At 52.4% G+C, this 13,785-nt stretch overlaps 7 protein-coding genes across 7 annotated transcripts; 3 read left to right on the forward strand and 4 right to left on the reverse strand.

The window, feature by feature from the left end:
- Positions 1–41: 41 nt before the first annotated feature.
- CC77DRAFT_680029 (phosphoserine phosphatase serb) lies at positions 42–1,564 on the reverse strand. Its single transcript, XM_018532744.1, has one exon. It carries the CDS (start codon positions 1,291–1,293, stop codon positions 130–132), a length of 1,164 nt encoding a protein of 387 aa, XP_018388400.1. The 5' UTR covers positions 1,294–1,564; the 3' UTR covers positions 42–129.
- Positions 1,471–2,762, forward strand: CC77DRAFT_679850 (NAD(P)-binding protein). The gene has a single exon (XM_018532740.1). The coding sequence runs from the start codon at positions 1,649–1,651 to the stop codon at positions 2,741–2,743; it is 1,095 nt and encodes a 364-aa protein (XP_018388401.1). The 5' UTR covers positions 1,471–1,648; the 3' UTR covers positions 2,744–2,762.
- Positions 2,763–3,383: 621 nt separating this feature from the next.
- On the forward strand, positions 3,384–7,661 carry CC77DRAFT_679872 (UDP-Glycosyltransferase/glycogen phosphorylase). The gene is made up of 3 exons (XM_018532742.1): positions 3,384–4,777; positions 4,827–4,935; positions 4,984–7,661. Exons 1-3 carry the CDS (start codon positions 3,682–3,684, stop codon positions 7,559–7,561), a joined length of 3,783 nt encoding a protein of 1,260 aa, XP_018388402.1. The 5' UTR covers positions 3,384–3,681; the 3' UTR covers positions 7,562–7,661.
- On the reverse strand, positions 7,589–9,238 carry CC77DRAFT_1047964 (FAD/NAD(P)-binding domain-containing protein). Its single transcript, XM_018527506.1, has one exon. It carries the CDS (start codon positions 9,046–9,048, stop codon positions 7,762–7,764), a length of 1,287 nt encoding a protein of 428 aa, XP_018388403.1. The 5' UTR covers positions 9,049–9,238; the 3' UTR covers positions 7,589–7,761.
- An 82-nt stretch (positions 9,239–9,320) lies between these two features.
- CC77DRAFT_683159 (hypothetical protein) lies at positions 9,321–12,029 on the forward strand. The gene is made up of 3 exons (XM_018532748.1): positions 9,321–9,537; positions 9,601–9,977; positions 10,048–12,029. Exons 1-3 carry the CDS (start codon positions 9,462–9,464, stop codon positions 11,842–11,844), a joined length of 2,250 nt encoding a protein of 749 aa, XP_018388404.1. The 5' UTR covers positions 9,321–9,461; the 3' UTR covers positions 11,845–12,029.
- Positions 12,012–12,618, reverse strand: CC77DRAFT_1058727 (hypothetical protein; the record flags this gene model as incomplete). Its single annotated transcript, XM_018528161.1, has 2 exons — positions 12,012–12,250; positions 12,330–12,618. 2 exons carry the CDS (start codon positions 12,616–12,618, stop codon positions 12,012–12,014), a joined length of 528 nt encoding a protein of 175 aa, XP_018388405.1.
- A 92-nt stretch (positions 12,619–12,710) lies between these two features.
- On the reverse strand, positions 12,711–13,512 carry CC77DRAFT_1017824 (hypothetical protein). The gene is made up of 2 exons (XM_018524482.1): positions 13,418–13,512; positions 12,711–13,359 (listed from the first exon to the last, which is right to left on the reverse strand). Exons 1-2 carry the CDS (start codon positions 13,462–13,464, stop codon positions 12,852–12,854), a joined length of 555 nt encoding a protein of 184 aa, XP_018388406.1. The 5' UTR covers positions 13,465–13,512; the 3' UTR covers positions 12,711–12,851.
- Between the last annotated feature and the right edge of the window lie 273 nt (positions 13,513–13,785).

Below are 13,785 nucleotides of genomic sequence, written 5' to 3' on the forward strand. Positions count from 1 at the left end.
AATGGCCTTGTTACTCGCTATCTACGACCCGTGCGATATCTAGTCAGACTGCTAGGTTGCATATTGTGGCGTCGTGGCCGGTTCGAGTGGGTGTATGCTGATTACCTCTTGTAGTCTTGATTAGCTACGCTATCGCAATAGTGCTTCTTGCTCCTCCTTGGAGATACCAAAGAGGTACAGGACGTCCAACATGCTCTTGGAGTTTAGGCGAGCAGGAGCCTGCATCTGCACCTTTGGCTTTGCATGGAAGGCAACACCCAAACCAGCCACACCCATCATGGGAAGGTCGTTGGCGCCGTCGCCGACGCATACAACTTGGTCCAGAAGTATGTTTTCCTTCTCGGCAATTTCCAGGACGTGTTGGCGTTTCTTCTGGGCGTGTACAATTTCGCCAGTCAGTTCGCCGGTAAGCGTGGCTCCGTCGTCGGAAACAACGAGATGATTGGCGAAGGCGTAGTCGAGACCGAGTTGCTGGCCCATCCAGCCCGTCAGCGGAGTGAAGCCTCCACTGAGAACGGCAGTCTTGAAGCCTAATCGCTTCAAAGCGGTGATGAGGTCCTTGACGCCCTCGTTCAGAGTGATGCGCGGCTTCAGCGTCTCGAAGACACTGCTTGGCACGCCCTTCAACAGCTTGCATCGTGCGCGCAGGCTAGCCTCAAAGTCCAACTCGCCGTTCATGGCGGCAGCGGTGATGGCGGATACCTCCTTCTCGACGCCGATCAGCGAGGCGATTTCGTCGATGACCTCCTGCTGTATCAGGGTGCTGTCCATGTCAAAGACAGCCAGCCTCTTGTATCGGCGGTGGACCGTGTCTGGCTGGAAGACGCACTCGGTGTTCCATTTGCGCTCGAAGCGCGATACAGCCTCATGCCTCCGCAGTGTCTCGAGCGCGATGGGCGAAGCGCTGTGCAGCGGGAAGGTGACTTCGACTACCCTGCAGAGCTTGCTCGCCTCGAGCCTCCTGCTCGTTATCGTGTTCTGCTCCAGGCCGGCGATGACGCTGGTGAGGGTGGCGAAGAAGTCTGTGAGGCAGCTTTGGCTGATGTAGCTTCCATAGAGGTTGTCGAGGGCGTTGGGCCCAGGAGTCGGCGGCTCGAGCGGGTAGTCTGCAAGGTCCTGGGTAGGCACGACGCCGTCTTTTAGCGACTCGAGCGAGGCGGATGGGATGGGGTCGCCGGGACTGCGTGGGGACAAGTCTGCATGCTGGAAGAAGTTTGGGGTGTCGGCCTTGTAGAACAGCGTCGCGACGAGGTGCGTGGCCGAGACATCGAGGGCGGGGGGCTTGGCCGTCATGATGCCATGGATCGAGTAGTCGGATGAGAGCAGCTCGAGGACAGGCAAGCAGCCGTGATTTGTTCGCAAGCAGCCGTGACTTGTTCGCAGGCAAGGCGGGGGTGCATGCGACTGGAAATTTACGCAGGGATCCAGGAACAGCCCCACCAGCTCATGTAACCCCCTCTGGGCATCTCAGGCACCCTATGGATGCGCGACCCAGCACCAGCGAGCCGAGGCTGCTCGTTTTTAGTGCACCTTGCGAGCTGAAGCACCAACATGGCCGTACACGTCCCCCACGATATAAGAGGCATCCCCCAGCTCCCACTTCCATGCCCCTCGTTCTAGTTAGCTTTGCACAGCACAAGACACAGCCATGGACGACTACAAGCCACAGAAACCAAACATTGTCCAATCGCTGCCCATCGACGTAACCGTCCCCTACGACGCAGCCTGGGTCAAGGCCAAGGTCATACTGATAACCGGAGGAGCGAGTGGCTTCGGCGCAGGCTTCGTGCGACAATGGGTGGCTGCCGGCGCAACCGTCATTGTCGGAGACATCAATGTGCACAAGGGAGACGCCCTGTGTCGTGACATCAACAAGGACAGTAAGAATGGCGGCTCTGCCCACTTCGTACACTGCGACGTGACAGACTGGCAATCGCAGGTCAACCTCTTCAAGGAAGCAGTCAAGAAGAGCCCACATGGAGGTCTCGACTGCGTCGTCGCAAATGCTGGCATAGCAGGCCGCGACGTCCTACAGGAAGGTGTCAACCTTGATGCAGCCGAGCCACCCCCGCCCGCCTTCAAAATCATGGATGTAAACCTCACTGGTGTGCTCTACACTACTCACCTTGCCTGTTTCTGGCTACCTAAGAACCCGGGTTCCTCGCCCTGCAGCTTGAACTCGACGCCTTCCACCACATCCCCTCGCGACCGCCATATACTACTGTTAGGCTCCATCGCCTCTCTTGCGCCCATTGCGATACAGCCGCAGTACTGTGCTGCAAAGCATGCAGTCCTCGGTCTCTTCAGAAGCCTGAGGGTTACCAGCGGCCTTCAAGGCATACGTGTGAACCTTCTCTGTCCGTATTTCATCGACACGCCCATTGTGACAGCTGGTGCGCGATTCATACTCGCAGGAGGCGGATTGGGCAAGGTCGAAGATGTAGTCGATGCAGGAACACGCTTCGTTGCCGATTCGCGCATCCTCGGCAGGGCCCTTGTTGTAGGACCCAAGATGCACGTCCGTCAAAAAGATAATGGCGAGTGGGAGCTCGTCACTCCTGGCGCTCCTGACAGTATTGAGACGGCAATTTTCGAGCCTTATGCCGATGATTGGGAAGATCAGGATCAATGGAACCGTACCTTTGTCAAGATTTTGAACATGGTCCAGGCTGGGAGAGGCTGGGTTGGATGGGCGCAGGACATTGTCAAAGCATCGCTGTACAGTCTGGGCCTCGGGCGGTGATAACTCGTCGTGAAGCTACGACTATGTCCAGGAGCATAATCAAACACTATCGTCATCAGACACCATGATGCGTTGGCTTTGCCGGCAACAAACACCTTCTGGCGCTAGAACTATTGTGCAGTAGTGGCCAACCAATGGAAGATGGAGGTCAAAAGCGTTCTCAGCTAGCTGCATTGGACCAAAAACCCCTCCAAAAGTGCTTGCAGATCGAAAACCGGCTACTTCCAGAAGCCGACTATAACGCATTTGGGGGCATTTGTATGAGTTTGGATGGCGAGGCGGATGAATCGGAACGCTACACACTAAGGCTTGCATCATAGGGTCACGATGCCTATGCAGCATCGGCCGTATGCATCGCAGCTGGAATGCACCGACACATCCCACAGTGAGTAGATGGTGAGGCTTGTACTATACACCACCTTCTCACAACTCTGGTATACCCAGTGGCTTGCGACAAGCACCCGCGTTGGACAATGCCATGTTTCAGAATATGGGATTCTAATCCCTGTCGCTCAACCTCGGCAAAAGAGTCGCCCAAGGAACGCCCAGGCACAAATTCAAGGTCATTGGATTAACCCGACCAAGTTAAATCCCGAATTGGGGCCTTCCGCAAGACCCGTAGTCTACATGTGATGTCATGCCGCCTGTTCCTGCTGTCCACCGGTTGGCCCTGATCGCCCGCTACGACAATTCGACGCGATTCGCACGTGTGTCTTTTCACATTTACGCGCGACCGTTGTCCACATCCAGACAAATCTACCAAGAGCTTTGTTGGCGCATGCAGGCGAAGCAGGGGCGCGCGAGTTCCTTCAGGCTTAGGTTTCGCTCTCTCTCTGTGCTGTCACCATCATCGCTCCGTCACTCCCGCCAACGCGGACCCATCACTAAGATCCAGATCGGCTGACCCACAGGACGCCAAACTTCTTCGCATAGCAGCTATGGCGAACCCTACTCTTAGTCTCAAAGACGAGGGCGTCGTCTCGCCCGTTGGTATGGTCATCGAAGAGCCGACCTTTCCGAATATTCCTGGCCAAGAGCCCACCGCGCCCGCGCCCACCCAAGACACATCGACCGCAGACATGGCTCAGAAAGACGGCGCATCGTCGCCAGACCGACCGACTCGAGCATCACAGCATGCCGCCGAGTCGACATCCAGTGTATTCACGTCGACATCGCGTCCCGCCCAGCACAGATGGGCGACTGAGCGACCGAAACCTTCTGTGAGACACTCGTTACTGGGAAGAATGCAACAACCACGCGAGGCAAGACCAGCAGCGCCCGAGAGAGCAGCGACGATTACTTTCGACCCCGACTCCGACTCCTCCGACTCTTCAGACGATGAGAAAGAATATCCTCGCAAGAGCCTCGGTCACGCTGACGACCTCACCAAGCAAGCGACACGCAAGCCACGCGGAAGCCGGTCCGGGCCCTTTTCCCGCTTGAAGATCTCCAACGAACACTTCAACACGAAAGGCAGGGTTTCAAAAGCAGATGGACGTCTCAAGCTTAGCATATTGGAGGAGAATCTCGGTAGTGGCTACATTGCAAAAGCTCTAGGCACAGCTTTCAAGAAGCATGGCAACGATGAGGACCAGGGACCTGCGAGTTACGACGAGGTCGGAGCCACCAAGATCAAACCAGAAGATGACGAAATGGAACATGACCCTGCAAGAAGGATCAGGCTAAATATCGTTATCATTATCATCGGGTCGCGCGGTGACATCCAGCCTTTCATTCGCATAGGCAAGATTCTAAAGGAAGATTATGGGCACCGCGTTCGTCTGGCTACACACCCAGCGTTCAAAGACTTCGTGGAGAAGGATTCGGGCTTGGAATTCTTCTCCGTCGGTGGTAATCCAGCCGAGCTGATGGCCTTCATGGTTAAAAACCCTGGTCTGATTCCGAATATCGAAACAATCAAGGAGGGTGAGATTGGCCGACGGAGGAGCCAAATGTACGAGATGTTCCAAGGCATGTGGCGTGCTTGCATCAATGCGACCGACGATGAGACCGATAAAACGAACGCCAAGATGAGTAAGTCGTTCAGATCAGCTTGCGCCGTATTCTAGCTAACATGCAACAGTGGGCGACAAGGCACCCTTCGTCGCGGATGCTATCATTTCAAATCCGCCAAGTTTCGCTCCAACTCACATTGCCGAGAAGTTGGGTATACCGCTACACATGATGTTCACGTAAGTTGTTGTCACTTGAAGTCTCAATCCAGTACTAAATTACCAAAGCTTCCCTTACACACCCACGAGCCAGTTCCCTCATCCACTTGCAAACATCAAGGCCAGTAATGTCGAAGCGACCTACAGCAATTTCATGTCATATCCACTCGTCGAGATGATGATGTGGCAAGGGCTTGGTGATCTCATCAACCGGTTTCGTACCCAGGTCTTGCATCTCGAGGAAGTCAGCAGGATATGGGCGCCAGGTCAACTCTATCGGCTCAAAGTACCCTACACATATATGTGGTCACCGGGTCTCATCCCAAAGCCCAAGGACTGGGGTCCAGAAATTGACATCTCCGGTTTTGTTTTCCTTGATCTAGCTTCGTCATTCACGCCACCAGATGAGCTAAAGAAGTTTTTGGACGACGGACCTCCTCCAGTCTATATCGGATTCGGCTCCATCGTCGTAGACGATCCAGATCAATTCACAAAGCTCATCTTTGACGCTGTGAAATCTGTCGGCTGCCGTGCTCTTGTTTCAAAGGGCTGGGGTGGGTTTGGCTCCAATGCCGATTGTCCGGAGAATGTCTTCATGCTGGAGAACACACCTCACGATTGGCTTTTCCCGAAGTGCGCTGCTGTGGTGCATCACGGAGGTGCTGGAACAACCGCTATCGGTCTCAAGTGCGCTATACCGACAATGATTGTGCCCTTCTTTGGTGACCAACCGTTCTGGGGTGCGATGGTCAGCAAGGCAAAGGCCGGAGCTCACGATTGTATACCATACAAAAAGCTTAGCGCTGAACGGCTAGCAGAGGGCATCAAGCAATGTCTCACTGATGAAGCTAAAGAGAATGTGAAGAAGATCGCCGAAAGCATCGAGAAGGAAGGTGATGGTGCGCTTAATGCTGTACGCTCCTTTCACAGATCACTGCCTCTACATGGAGAGGGCAGCATGCGTTGCGACTTCCTCGATAACCGTGCTGCGGTGTGGAAGATCAAGAACACGGACATCAAGCTTTCCGCGCTCGCAGCTGAAATACTTGTCGAGAAGAGGAAGCTCAAATGGAGCGACCTGCGACTTGTTCGACACTACGAATGGAATGACTTTGGCGGACCGGGAGAGCCTATCACGGGCGTCTGGGGCAGCTTGATGACATCGTTTTCTGATGCTGCAGCAGGTGTAGGCGGTATGCCTGTAGAGATGGGGAAGAGTATCAGGAAACGGGAGAAGCTAAGGGAGAAGAAGCGCAGACATCAACAGCGTCACGAGCAGAAAAAGGCCGCATTAGTAAAGGCAAATGCAAACACGCCAGATGGAGCTCAAAGCACGGAACAGAAGCAGGACAGCCAAGATGCAGGTCGGCCACAAGCAAATCGCAACGAATCAACGCTTTCCAAAATCACGGAACCAGACGAAGAATTGGCTGAAGAGCTTAGCCGCGAAGCTGCATTTGGCTTCAGGAAGACCGGACACGCTATTGCCAGATTTCCTATGGACTTGACACTTGCTATCACACAGGGCTTCCACAACGCTCCGCGTCTGTACGGAGATGAAACGGTGCGCCGTCCACCTCGAGTGACGGGTTTCCACTCTGGCACTCGTGCTGGTCGCGACGAGCTTGTTTATGGCGTCATGGATGGCGTTTCGGGTCTTGTCACCCAGCCCTACAATGGCGCGAAGAAGAACGGTGTCGTGGGCGCGGTGCGAGGCGTGGGCTTTGGCATTGGCGGCTTCGTACTCAAGGATATCGCAGCCCTTCTTGGCCCTTTGGCATACACGATGAAGGGGCTTGACGCAGAATACATGAAACGATACCAACCTACTAATTATCTACGCCGTGCCCGCATTGCTGAAGGACAAAAAGAGCTGTCGATGCTGGAATCGAAATCTCAGGTTTCGGCCATTCAAGAAGCTCAACAAGGAGCCAAGCGAACCTCTGAGAAGAAGGAATCTGTAGAGGAGAATGTCACCATCCGTTGGAAGGCTCTACAGAAGACGATTGCTGAAGAAAAGAAGCAGCACAAGAACGGCATCATTGGGTCACTCACAGGCCGAGGTGACCATAAAGAAGGTCAAAGAGTCGGGCGCAAGAGCACAGAAGTTGCAAAGAAAGACGGGAGGCGGTCGTACTCCAAAGGAAGACCAAACACTCATACACCCAACGACAAGCCAGGCAGAGTCTGTCCAGAGGACCAGGCCAAGGTCGCGGATCCTGGAAACGCACGGAGAAGTGTAGACGGAAACGCGAGAGGTGGGGGTATGCATAGGATGAGTACTGCTCCTACTACTTCGTTGGAGCATGGTGAGCATGTCGAAAGAAAGGAACTCCAGCTTCCACCTAAACGCCAAGTGGCTGGTGATGCTGCGCTACAGGAGGATAATTCGAATCCGCTTAGCGCGACCCGTCTGAATGACGCTGTAAAGAACAAGTCAGAACCTGAGCTTGTTAGCCCAGTTAATGAGGCTAAAGATCTGGTATCTGCAGATTCGAAGGACGCATTGGATGCTCCAGAACGTCCTTCCGCAGATGGGTCCGAGGAAACCAGGGTTGGTATTGATCCCACCGACTGGGCCGCTGTGAGGCAGAAGACTGAGGTATTGAACCTGGGCGATGAGCCACCCAGAGTGGCTGGTATATGAGATACGAAGGTTTTGCATCGCACCGTACATAGCGTGGCGTTGTTGGTCTCAGTCATGGAGTGCTATTGACTTATTCTTTGTCTCTTTTCCCATTCGATTGACTAGTTTTACGGTATAGGTTGTAATAATCAAGATACCCATGTTTGTTTACCTGAAGTACAACTACGTTACCCCATCTCCTCCTTTCCATCCGCATTGTGTTACTTCTTGTCTTTGCTTTCAAACGCCACATACTCTGGTAACTTGAACCCATCATCCCTACTCTCTGCGTCCCCCAACCATCGGCCGACCCATTCCCACCTTACTACCCTGGACACCATTGTCAAGAATCCATGCAATATCGTTCTCTTCCACGCCGAATCTGGATGCATGAACCCCGGTACAAAAGGTGGAATTTCTTGACTCTGCTCAACATACGGTCGAAATTTCGCTTCGTAACTCGCAAGCGCAGTCGCAAGAGCATCCATTGAAAGTGAAGTCGAAACAGAAGAAGAGAAAGTAGTCATGCAGCTCAATTCTCCCGCCAGAATATACGCTCCTAGAACTGCGAGCGACGTCCCCATGCCTGTCAACGGACTGGGACAAAATGCCGCATCTCCCAAACAGATCACACGATTGTGACTCCACCGTTGCATCTTGACTTGGTTGATGGCATGGAAGTAGAAGTCTGGTGCTGCGGCCACGTCACCAAGAAGTCTGTCGCAAATCCAACCCGCGTCTGCAAACTCTTTGCGAAGAAGTTCTTGTTGTAACTTTCTTCCCATCCTACTTGCTTCGGCCCACTGGGCTTCTTGGGCGGAGGTAGTTGGCATGAATGTGAACAACGCACGAAGTGTACCATGAGGGTCAGGACGTGTGGAAATAGTACGTGAGCCCTGTGCGACGAAAATGTTCCACCATGCCGTATCGGTTGCGCGTCGTGGTACGGTAAAATACACAGAGTACATGCCCTGATGGCTAATTGTGACTTGTTGGGACGGGAAGATCAGACTGCGTGTCTTAGACCACTGGCCATCTGCTGCCACTAGAAGATCGTACGTGCGTACTGTGTTGTCGCTGAGGAGTACTTTTACGCTCAAAGAATCATTCTGGAGGATTTCCGTGATTGTGGTATTGAAGAGATAGGTCACATTGGAATGGGACTGTGTTGCGTTGTACAAGATCTTTGCTAGATCGCCTCGCAGGATTTCGTACTCCGATGTTAGACTTGCTGAGCTTCCTTCTTTGATTGGGAAAGGTGCAAATGGCTTTCCGTATGAGTCGATAAACCGAGTGCCAAGCTCTTTGGTGTTGCAATGCTTAACTTGCGGCATCAGACCCATCTTTTTTATGCATGTTACCGCGCTGCCTGAAATGTCGACATTTTGCCCATACAGCAAAAGCGAGGGAGATTTCTCAAGGACAGTGATGGAGTTTTCCAGATTATGGGAGATCCAGTAAGCCAGGGTCGGTCCGGCAATGCCTGAGCCTACAATCAGGATGTGCATGGTTGGGGTGGTTGTCTGGCCGAGGAGAGGTGTGGTAGATGTGAACGACGGTTTGGTGAGTAATGTTCTGCCATGATGACCAGACCGAATGATGTTTTATATACGACATTTTGTTTTCTCTTGTGACCGGATGCGTGGTCTCGGGCATACAAGAAGAAAGCTGATGAGGATTCGGAGTTGGCGTGCTTCGGGCTTCGTGCATTCGGGCGACGGCTCGGGCGTTGAGCGTGGGATTTTGTGGGGCCAGGGCACTATTCCCGGTGAGGCGCCGCGTATCTACCATCTTCTAACATAGCCCCTACGCAAACTCCAGCAACCTTCTTCCTGTTGCCCGTACTTCGATTCAGTGGGTTGCGACAGTTTCAAGTGCCAACTCCTGCCGCCAATGCTACTTTAAGAAGCCAAATCTATCAATGGCAACCACAATGCCTTCCTCAGGCACACACAAAAGACCAACCTTCTCATGCATACGATGTGCTGAACGAAAAGGCAAGTCATGTTGTCGTGCATGCCGTGTATGGCATACGCGCTGACTTGTGTACACTTCTGTAGTCAAATGCGACCGACAGAAACCATGTAGTGCTTGCATCAAGCATAGCGTTGACTGCATCTTCAATCCAGTGCAACCGCCGAAGAAGAAGAAGAAGCGCGTCAAGGTTAATGTACTGACTGACCGACTGCGACAGTATGAAGCCCTTCTTCAAGAGCAAGGGATCGACGTCGGAAGGCTTCCAGATTGGACAAACAATGGATCACAGCCTATGACACACACTGTGCCTGATCAACAACAGCAGCATGTCAGTCAACTGAGAACGCCTTCATCTCTCGAGTCCGGACCGTCTCCATACGCTATCCAAACGCCGAATGTTCAAGGACAGACATCTTTCAAGTTTGTCGAAAACACTCTATGGAATAGAGTGGTCGAAGAGGTGTGTGACAAGACCCTACAAAAACTCTTCCAGTTCCTATTTTGCCCTCTAGATAGTAACCGGTGCTTAGTCTCTTGATCCGGAGAACGATTTGGAAGACTCGAGTGATATTAGTGAAGAAGAAGCGATATCCGATAACTCAGGATTTGCTCTCCTCAGACATACTCATACCGGCGGTAGGCCTCGCCATCCCTCGATAGACCGCATACATCAACTTTGGGAGACATTTGTCAGCAACGTCGATCCACTGACGAAAGTGGTGCATGTCCCTAGTCTGAGGCCAATGATTGAGAAAGCTGCGGATAGCTCTGGGGTCATACCACGGGCACTCGAAGCACTCATGTTTGCTATATATGGCTCCGCTGTCATGTCGTTAAGCCGAAACGAATGCGAGCAACGGTTCACTGAGCCCCGTGAGCGTCTGCTTTCTCAATACATCTCCGCGACAGAAACGGCATTATCGCGAGCAAAGGTGATGGAGACTACCAGTATAGGTGTTCTCCAGGCTTTAGTCATACATCTCATTACAACCCGCGACATCTACACACCACGCGCCAACTGGACCCTTACTGGTGCAGCTGTTCGCATCGCTCAAGGCATGGGTCTAGAGCGCGACGGAAAGTATCTAGGACTATCTCCCTTCGAAACCGAGATTCGCCGGCGTATATGGTATCAGTTGAAGACTCATGATTCTCGGGCTACGGAGTTGTGTGGCCTTTCGAAATACCGAGATCCTGATGTCGGTCCCCACCGAGCTGAGTGGCCTCTCAATGTCAACGATGATCAGTTGTATCCCAGTATGACTGAACTACCCCTACAATCGGATCGACTGACGGACGCTGTTTTCATCGTGACAAGGTGTGAGATGGGAAAGTTCGCTGCCGCACGTATCGCAGCCCTTCGACAAGAAGGAAAAGACCTTAGCCAGATGAACCTTGACCATTCGGGAAAAGACAAAAAGGACCGCGAGAGTAAGATTCAAGAGCTCCAAGAGGCTATCGAAACGAAACATCTTCGTTACTGTGATCCCTCTCAGCCTTTGGACCTTGTCACGATGCTAGTTGCTCGATATGGCCTGAACGTAGCCCGGTTCTTGATGTATCATCCACGGAGCTGGGGTAGTATCGAGCAAACACCGCTTGAGGAACGCCAGAAGATATGGGAAGTTTGTCTTAAACTTCTCGAACAACAAGTGATGTTACAGACTAACCCCTTTACCCAACGGTTTGCATGGAACACGCCCTGGTATCGGCAATGGCACGCTTTCATTCACGTATTGGACGTTCTCCGGGCCGATCCTGAGGTTTTTGATGTTGAACGGGCTTGGAGACTCATCGGTGAAACCTACGACAACAATCCAGATATGATTGAGGACATGAGAAAACCCGTTCATGCTGCTGTGGGCCATCTATGCTTGAAGGCATATGGCGATCGGGAGGCGCTACTTCGTTCAAGAGATGTAGTCATATCGTCGGTACCCAGTTTTATAGCACGTCTACGTCACCAACGCGATTGTGCAAGACTGAGACGGCAGAAACGCGATGCGAATAGCAGTCATGTTGCTACCTCTACTGATACAGTCAAAAGTAATACGCGTCAGCTTGGCGGCAGTATCCCAGTTGATGACTCTGATCTCTTACTGGATTCGACACCCAATCCAATCCAAACGCCATCTGGTCATCCTCATACTGTCTTTGATGGTACCAATCCTTCCACGTTCTCCAACGACTTTGACGGTTCAGGTTTTGATATCATGGAGATGGATGGGTTGGACACCTTCTTAGCTGCGGACTATATCGTCGACGATATGGCATTGGACCCCATCGACTGGAGTAAATTAGATGACTGGCTTGCTCATGTCACTTGATGCAGGTAGCCAGCTATGTCCATACAGTAAGTTCGATCCAGGACTTCGGGTGAGATGAAACCAATTTTCGGATTCGATCTACACTTGAAGGATTCTGGCATAGTCTATATCGTCGATACACTCCACTAACACCAACAATTACCGACGGATGCTAGGATCGGAAGCCCTCAGTCGCGACACCGTCCTCCCTGAAAAGCTTTGAGCACGTTGTAAATAGCCGCGTCTTTTTTCTTCCACTCTTTGTCCTCATCCATATCCTTCAAAGCGCCGAATTTGTATAAAACTCCTTCGTTTCTCGTGCTCGCTTCTTGGTTCTTGATCCTGTCCCCGCAGGGTGCTTCGTATCGTGTTGGCGTGAGGACATGGACTTCAAGGGTAGCGCTCTCTACATCGCGGATAAACTTTCCTATCATCTGTCAGCTCTATCTGCATGTCGGAATCGGTGTGAAGTGTAGGAATACATGTAAGAGGAAAAGTGGTCTTACTCCATGGTATATCCAGCATTTTGGCCTCGATTCGAGCCTTGTCTCGTGCAATGGAGCGCTCTTGTGTCTCCCATGTCTTCAACGGATGCGCAAGTTTGTTAGCCACATCTGTCTTCGTAAGGTCGTCAAGAGATGGCGAATGCAAACGCTGTGTTACAGCGCGAGAGACAAGCTGTCGATACTGCACTCCCCTATCATCATTTGTCGCGTTTCGTTGCGTCCTCGAGTAACCTTTAGTGTGAGCATTCGACGACTTGGATGATTGACGTTCTTGTAGTGTAATTGCCATGATACAGTATGTCGGGTCAGGTCAGAACATGGAGTTGCGCAAGTACAAAGAAGAGAAATCGACTAGCTACTGTCAAGGCATAGGCGTTTGTAGCAGGATACAGTGAACATGCTGTGTGTTCAATATTGAATGTACAACAAGACGGCCAAACGTGCTTGTCGGCCATGGCGCTTTCGCACTCGACGAAGTTCTTTCGCCCAATACATACATGCTCTTCACACCTTGTTCATACCTTACAAACTCAGTCCCTCAGCTAGTACCGCACCATACCAGATCATAGCCCCCAAGCCCACCATGTTGACCAAACTGCTGACGCCGTGCAAGATGCCAAACTGCTTGTTCAAGGCCTGCATCTCCTTGCTGTGTGGCCCGGCATCATAGCTCTTCTTCCCATCCCTGGTCTCCTGATGTTTCCTCAGACCCATGACCTCGGTCGTCTTGGGCCCAATGTACACCCAGTTCACCAGCGCCGTGAGGAACATGGTAGTATGTAGCCAGGAACTCAGATTGTCGGTTGCAGTCGGTGGCATGGGAGACGAAGAGAGGAATGGAAGCAGGGAGGGTGCACCACCACGCGGATAGGTGAGCAGCATTACAACGGGAGTAAGAGTTTGGAGCGTAAAGTATACAGGGAAAGTGTGCTTCTGAAGTGTGGAGAATTGGGGACGCGGGAGGACGCGGAAGGCTACGATGCCTGAGACGAAGGACTGGAAGAGGGTTGAGCCGAGGAGGGTGCCATAGCTGTAGCTCTGTTATCAGACGTGCCTGGTTTTGAGCTTGCAAGGTGCAGTTGTTATACCTGAGCAAATGGTACGTCGCCGGATTCTTGAACGACGAGAATGACATGGTAGCGGTTACGTGTTGTAGTCAGTCTTGTTGTCGGGAGCTGGCAGTATGGTATCGACCAGAAGCAAGCTGACAATAGAAGGGAGGAGCAAAGTCACAGTTTCAAACGAGCGCCACGAGCAGCAGCAGCCTCGGCAAATGATGATCTCACGACCTGTCTGACGACGCGTTGGGTCCCTGCATGCTACCCGCGAGCCATGCCACGTACAGCCTAGCACACATGCCCCGCTAAAGATTTCGCGAGTCCTTCCATAGCGCATCATTGCGTCGTGCGGCCATCCATCACTTTCGGCTTGTCTCAACGAATCCCCAGCCGACGCC

This window comes from Alternaria alternata (assembly GCF_001642055.1).
Source record: "Alternaria alternata strain SRC1lrK2f unplaced genomic scaffold CC77scaffold_5, whole genome shotgun sequence".
Classification (NCBI taxonomy): domain Eukaryota; kingdom Fungi; phylum Ascomycota; class Dothideomycetes; order Pleosporales; family Pleosporaceae; genus Alternaria; species Alternaria alternata.

Excerpts from the sequence above, each read along its gene's own strand:
- CC77DRAFT_680029 (XM_018532744.1), bottom strand. The coding sequence starts at position 1,293 with ATGACGGCCAAGCCCCCCGCCCTCGATGTCTCGGCCACGCACCTCGTC.
- CC77DRAFT_679850 (XM_018532740.1), top strand. The coding sequence starts at position 1,649 with ATGGACGACTACAAGCCACAGAAACCAAACATTGTCCAATCGCTGCCC.
- CC77DRAFT_679872 (XM_018532742.1), top strand. The coding sequence starts at position 3,682 with ATGGCGAACCCTACTCTTAGTCTCAAAGACGAGGGCGTCGTCTCGCCC. Across the intron at positions 4,778-4,826 it reads TAAAACGAACGCCAAGATGA|TGGGCGACAAGGCACCCTTC; the intron begins GTAAGTCGTTCA and ends AACATGCAACAG. Across the intron at positions 4,936-4,983 it reads CCGCTACACATGATGTTCAC|CTTCCCTTACACACCCACGA; the intron begins GTAAGTTGTTGT and ends AAATTACCAAAG.
- CC77DRAFT_1047964 (XM_018527506.1), bottom strand. The coding sequence starts at position 9,048 with ATGCACATCCTGATTGTAGGCTCAGGCATTGCCGGACCGACCCTGGCT.
- CC77DRAFT_683159 (XM_018532748.1), top strand. The coding sequence starts at position 9,462 with ATGGCAACCACAATGCCTTCCTCAGGCACACACAAAAGACCAACCTTC. Across the intron at positions 9,538-9,600 it reads ACGATGTGCTGAACGAAAAG|TCAAATGCGACCGACAGAAA; the intron begins GCAAGTCATGTT and ends ACACTTCTGTAG. Across the intron at positions 9,978-10,047 it reads GGAATAGAGTGGTCGAAGAG|TCTCTTGATCCGGAGAACGA; the intron begins GTGTGTGACAAG and ends ACCGGTGCTTAG.
- CC77DRAFT_1017824 (XM_018524482.1), bottom strand. The coding sequence starts at position 13,464 with ATGTCATTCTCGTCGTTCAAGAATCCGGCGACGTACCATTTGCTCAG. Across the intron at positions 13,360-13,417 it reads GCGACGTACCATTTGCTCAG|CTATGGCACCCTCCTCGGCT; the intron begins GTATAACAACTG and ends ACAGAGCTACAG.